Source organism: Etheostoma spectabile, chromosome 16, assembly GCF_008692095.1.
Source record: "Etheostoma spectabile isolate EspeVRDwgs_2016 chromosome 16, UIUC_Espe_1.0, whole genome shotgun sequence".
Taxonomy (NCBI): Eukaryota; Metazoa; Chordata; class Actinopteri; order Perciformes; family Percidae; genus Etheostoma; species Etheostoma spectabile.
Genome location: NC_045748.1, coordinates 10,495,734 through 10,500,831, shown reverse-complemented (window position 1 = coordinate 10,500,831; position 5,098 = coordinate 10,495,734). Strand labels below are relative to the sequence as shown.

General features: G+C 43.5%; 1 protein-coding gene across 3 annotated transcripts in view; it reads right to left on the bottom strand.

Annotated features, from left to right (window-relative positions):
* Positions 1-5,098, bottom strand: part of adamts6 (ADAM metallopeptidase with thrombospondin type 1 motif, 6) — a 62,552-nt gene that overhangs the window by 43,526 nt on the left and 13,928 nt on the right. For all 3 annotated transcript variants that reach the window (XM_032539289.1, XM_032539287.1, XM_032539288.1), the window contains exons 8-9: positions 4,571-4,614; positions 1,278-1,383 (exon numbers count right to left, since the gene is read on the bottom strand). In XM_032539289.1, coding sequence (XP_032395180.1) covers positions 1,278-1,383; positions 4,571-4,614 — 150 coding nt within the window. The remainder of the gene's footprint in view (positions 1-1,277; positions 1,384-4,570; positions 4,615-5,098) is intronic.

Genomic DNA, 5,098 nt, shown 5'->3' with positions numbered 1-5,098 from the left:
GGGGGGGGGGGGGGAGCTTTAGATCAATCGCTGCACCAGAGGACACAGAGAGATCCAAAAACCCAAACAGCTCCTGACCTTGTGGTCTGCTATAAAAGCTGCTCAAGAATTTATTTTGCACTGAAATAAATCATTTTAACAATTCGTTGTTTTTTTGGTTTTTTAAATCTTATCTGTCTGGATATCATTTGGGGGAAAATCTCATGTTACCGCAGGATGTCAAAGCTTACTTTTCCTTACAGTTCCAGGACAAATCAGGTCTAATGTATATAACAACCCTGACCACATCGCACAGCCTGAACCTGTTTTTCTAAGGCTGGCGTTTATGACATTTTACCCTACTCTGGAAATAAATCAGCCCAGTTGAAACCCCGCTGCAGTGTTTTTTTTTTATACATCCTCTAGAAGTAGAGACTATTTTTACAACTGCCCCACAACAGAAGCAGACACGAGACATAATAAAGGAAATCGCCATCTTACTGAACTCTAAAGGATACGTAGACTAATACATCATCATTATTTTGCTTTATATTCAGGAAGAAAGAGCCAGAGGTATGTGGACACTGACAATTGCATGGGGAAATATGTGGAGATACAGTTTAAGAAGTCAGCACAGGGAGAAAAAAAGGCAACATACAGGTCTGGTGAATTCAAGTAGTTAAGTGTTGCTTGTTTCAGAGCAATTATTAGAGAATACGCAGTTGTGAACGTGATAAAAGGTTTTGATATCATCTGAAGCAAAAGAAGGAATGCCATACAAAAACCAAGTGCAACACTTTAAATATCTTCCAGGAGAGACTCTCTAAAAATGTGCACTGTTATCCTCATACCCTCATTAAACTCTAAATGTATTGATTAAGGCATTATAATTCTCAAGTAACACAAGAGGCAGACTATCTGCATTTGGCCTGTTTGGCTGGTCCAAATCACTGTTAATTCAATTTGGACAAAAACGAGAAAAGTTCTCATAACTCCCTCTTACATGCACCTTTGTTACTTTACTTAGATGATTGAGCTTAAGAAGGATGTATATGTGCAGAGTTTGACACTTGAAGGCTGTTGATTTGCGTGGGTTTTTTTTTGTGTGGAAAAAAACACAAATTATTATTCAAAGCAGGCTTTTTATGTGTCTTAAAACGTCTGGAGGGGACCTTTAAGCATGAATCAGTTCGTCTTGCATGAGACCCATCGACTTTGTCCCAGCACTGCCATTCCAATCAGAGTGTAATATCAAATCTGACAGTTTATATTAGGACCTTAAAAGTCTGAAAACTCACTTGTGGCCAATCTCGTGTGCAATGGTGAAAGCAGAACCAAGGCCGATGTCTTCATTGATGCTGCAACTCCTCTCCGGCTCGCACATTCCAGCCACTGAGGCCAAGCCTAGACACACACACACACACACACACACACACACACACACACACACACACACAAACAGACAACAAACACAGGGTCAAGACGAAGCATTCTTAGGACTCATGTGATAAAATTGGGATTCCACACATACGGCCTGCTGTTAACCAGGAGGAGACCCGTTTAGCGTCACTGGCTACACGTCTTTTTTTCAAATTTAATTTCTTGCAAACTACTGGAAAATGTCTAGACAAGGGTTAGATTCATACTTTTCAATTCATCTAACAAGGGATTGCCTCAAACACGAGCCAAGGAAGGGAATATAAGAACACCAACACCAAACCCCACCAGAAACCTGTCAGAAAATATTGATGTTTTCCTCGTTTCAAAGCTACAGTTGGAGAACTAGGGAGAGGGGGGGGGGGGAGAAAGGGAGAGGAGGAGAGGGTGTTTAAAGTTGAAACAGTTCCACAATCCAGGTGTGGCAGGTCCTTTTTTCCTACAGGCTGACAGGTCAGATCGGGAGACAGGAGGCAATTCTTCACAGATTACATCTACAGGTGACTGGAGAGTGGATCATATGACAGCACAAAGCAGGTGTGTGTGTGTGTGTGTGGTGTGTGTGTGAGTGTGTGTGTGTGTGTGTGTTCTTGTTTAACTACATTCATGGGGTCCAAAAACCTGGAGTTCAGTATACTTGTGGGGTCCAGACAGCTTTGAGGGGCCAAATTGCTGGACCACACAACTTTAAAGGGCTGTTTAAGGGTTAAGATTTGGTTTTAGGATTAGGATTAGAATTAGGTTATGGTTAGGGTGGGGGGGGAGGGTTGAGGTTAGAAATTTAGTTGTGATGGTTAAGGTTAGGGTAAGGGGTAAGGGGCTAGGGAATGCATTATGTCAATGACGGGCCCCACAAAGATAGTGAGACGCACTATATGTGTGTGTGTGTGTGTGTGTGTGTGTGTGTGTGTGTGTGTGTGTGTGTGTGTGTGTGTGTTGGGCATGTGCATTAATGTGTGTGAAGCAAAGAGCATTTTAGTCACGTTGTTTTAAATGTTTTAAGGTTGAGGTTAAGAGGAAGCACTAAAACAAATGGTGCTCAAGTCATTAAAACACAGACATTTACAAAACAACACTTGGTTCTTTAACCTAAAGGTTAAAGAAGTGAGCTTGTGGCCGGGAGGTCGCCGGTTCAATCCCCAAACCGACAGGATAATATCTGGGTGGGGAAAGTCTCTCCCTAATTACCACTATTGAGGTGCCCTTGAGCAAGGCCCTTAACCCCAACCACTCCAGTGGAGCTGCTCGATGGCCAGCAGATCAGACTAAGGTTAGTACTGGGCAGCTATCGTTGTAAATGAAAATTTGTTCTCGATCAAAAGTAATGTTTTTAAAAGTGCTCATAAGTTTGTTGGAAAAACGTCATTCAGCATGAAAGAAAGCATAAAAAATTATTTTAAGTAAATAAAGGAACTCCAGTCAAACCTCAAAATGTTATGATTCATCCTAAGTCTGCTTCCATCACTTTTTGCTTTACCCAAATTCCAGCATCTTCAATAATGTTTTTTATTTATTTATTTATTTTTTGATAAAAACGCGTAAAAAACGATGGATGGAAACACATTTACTATGAATTGCTCAATACAACAAGGGGCACGTACTTTTTTTAAATTTTGGTAAACTGACCCTTTAAATTGATCTCAAGCTTTCGACAGACACAGTTTTGCAACACGTCGTCAAAAAGTGATATCGACAAATGTGACACATCTACATTTGCGAGTGGCCTGCAAAGATCAGGGTTAGGTGGTCAACACTGCTTCAGATTTCCTGTATAGTTTGAACGAACTCCCGGCCTCCTGCTAAAAGTGGCATGACTTTTGTATCCTCTTTACTAAGAGGCTAAACAAGAATAGACTCGCAAATCAGGAGGCCGCTGAAGCCATTACTGCAGGGAAAGAGGGAGCCGGAAGGTGAAGAAAGAAAGAGGAGAGGGAGGGAAAGAAGGAGGGTGGCTACTCTACGATTAGTTTAAGAATGTGTGTGAGAGAGAGTAAAGTGAGTGAGTGTGTGTGTGTGTGTGTGTGTGTGTGTGTGTGTGTGTGTGTGTGTGTGTGTGCGCAGACACACACACCATGCATTGCAAGTTGTTTTCTTAACACCAGGGTGGGTGTTATATCTTCCGCCCCGTGATTACTCAGCGACCCTAAAGGCAGTGATCTGACCCGAGAGCATGTCCCCGAGAGGAGAGGGAGGAGAGGAGGGGAGGCGGAGGGAGGTGAGTGGGGGGGGGGGGGGGGGGGTTGAGACAACAAGGAAGCCAAGCAGATGCCAGTGCAATTAAAGCGACCGGGGAATGTGACGAATGCGGTCAATCTGTCAAACCACCCCTGAAGTCACAATATTACCTCAAAGATATACTGTGGTGCCTGCAGGGCCTTTACAAAGATAAGATGGGGAGAGCAGGGCTGGGCGGGTGCAAGGTTTGGAGTGGGAAGAAGGGTTGAAGAAGAGAGGGAGAGGGAGAGAGAGAGAGAGAGAGAGAGAGAGAGAGGTGGAGGGGGAGTGGGGGTCTCTGTCAATGCTTGCTGTCCAGTTTCCACTCCCAGTACTATCACACCCACTCATCTCCCTCGTGCATACTCTAACACTCCATATAATCGTCCTTTCCGCCTTCCATTTTCCTTTCTTCTTTATCTCCTCTTTTTGTCCCTACTCTCCTCTTTATCTCTCCCCCCTTCCCCTTCCCCCCCAAGTCTCCTTCCTCTGCTTCCCAACACATACCTTTTCCTTTCTCTCTCCACCCTCGGTGGAAGTGTAAACACCTTAGACAAACGGAGGTTAGAGGCGGAGGAGAGAGACAGAGCGGTTTAATAAACTGGAGGCTGTGTGAGGAGGTGACCACGGCTGTCCAGGTTCAGGGCTCGTGGCCTCAGCTGACTGAGGGGAGTTGCCGAGGCACTATAATAACACAAGTGAAAACATCCTTCTCATTATGTCTCACAGGAGCCGTCTGGTGTTTTTCTAAAAAAGGAGACTGCGAAGGTTGCTAAATAAGGTTTGTCTGAGGACACGTTGAAGGCCGAACGTGAAAATGAAAACCCCTCCAGAGGGAGATCCAAAGAATCATACAGTCAGCATCAGCGATGATTACCAATCTGGCAAGACAACACAAAGAACAAACAAAACATACAGAGATCTGCTTTAGTTCACTCACCTAAGGTCCCACAGGGTTTGTTCTTGTAGGTGCAGATGTCATACCTAAGGACGGGCAAAAAAAGAGAAAGAACACAAACAATTAAATTAACTTATTAACTTGTACAGTATTTTCTTCCACGGGCTCTTTGCCATCCCATTCTTTCCATGTTTAATCATACAGTCTGGCCTGATATAATCTCAACCATTAGCATAACAATAACATTTAATGAAGTCATGACAGGTTTGGTTCTAGAAAACACCTGGTTCACTCCTACATTTATAGCATTTAGCCTTCAGGAAAACTAGTGCAGTGCCCGTTGAAAATGTGTCTGCTTGGAACGGGCGATTGCTTGGCCTGTGGTATTGCTGCATGTAGATTTCTTCAAAACCAAATTTTACAGAAGGACCCCAAACCACTTAATATGCAACTCCACTGCATAGCCAACTACTGATTTATAGTTTAGGCTACTTCTACATCCGAGGAAGACATTGTACTACTGTATTTACCAGACAGAGAACAGAGAGAGAGAGAGAGAGAGAGAGAGAG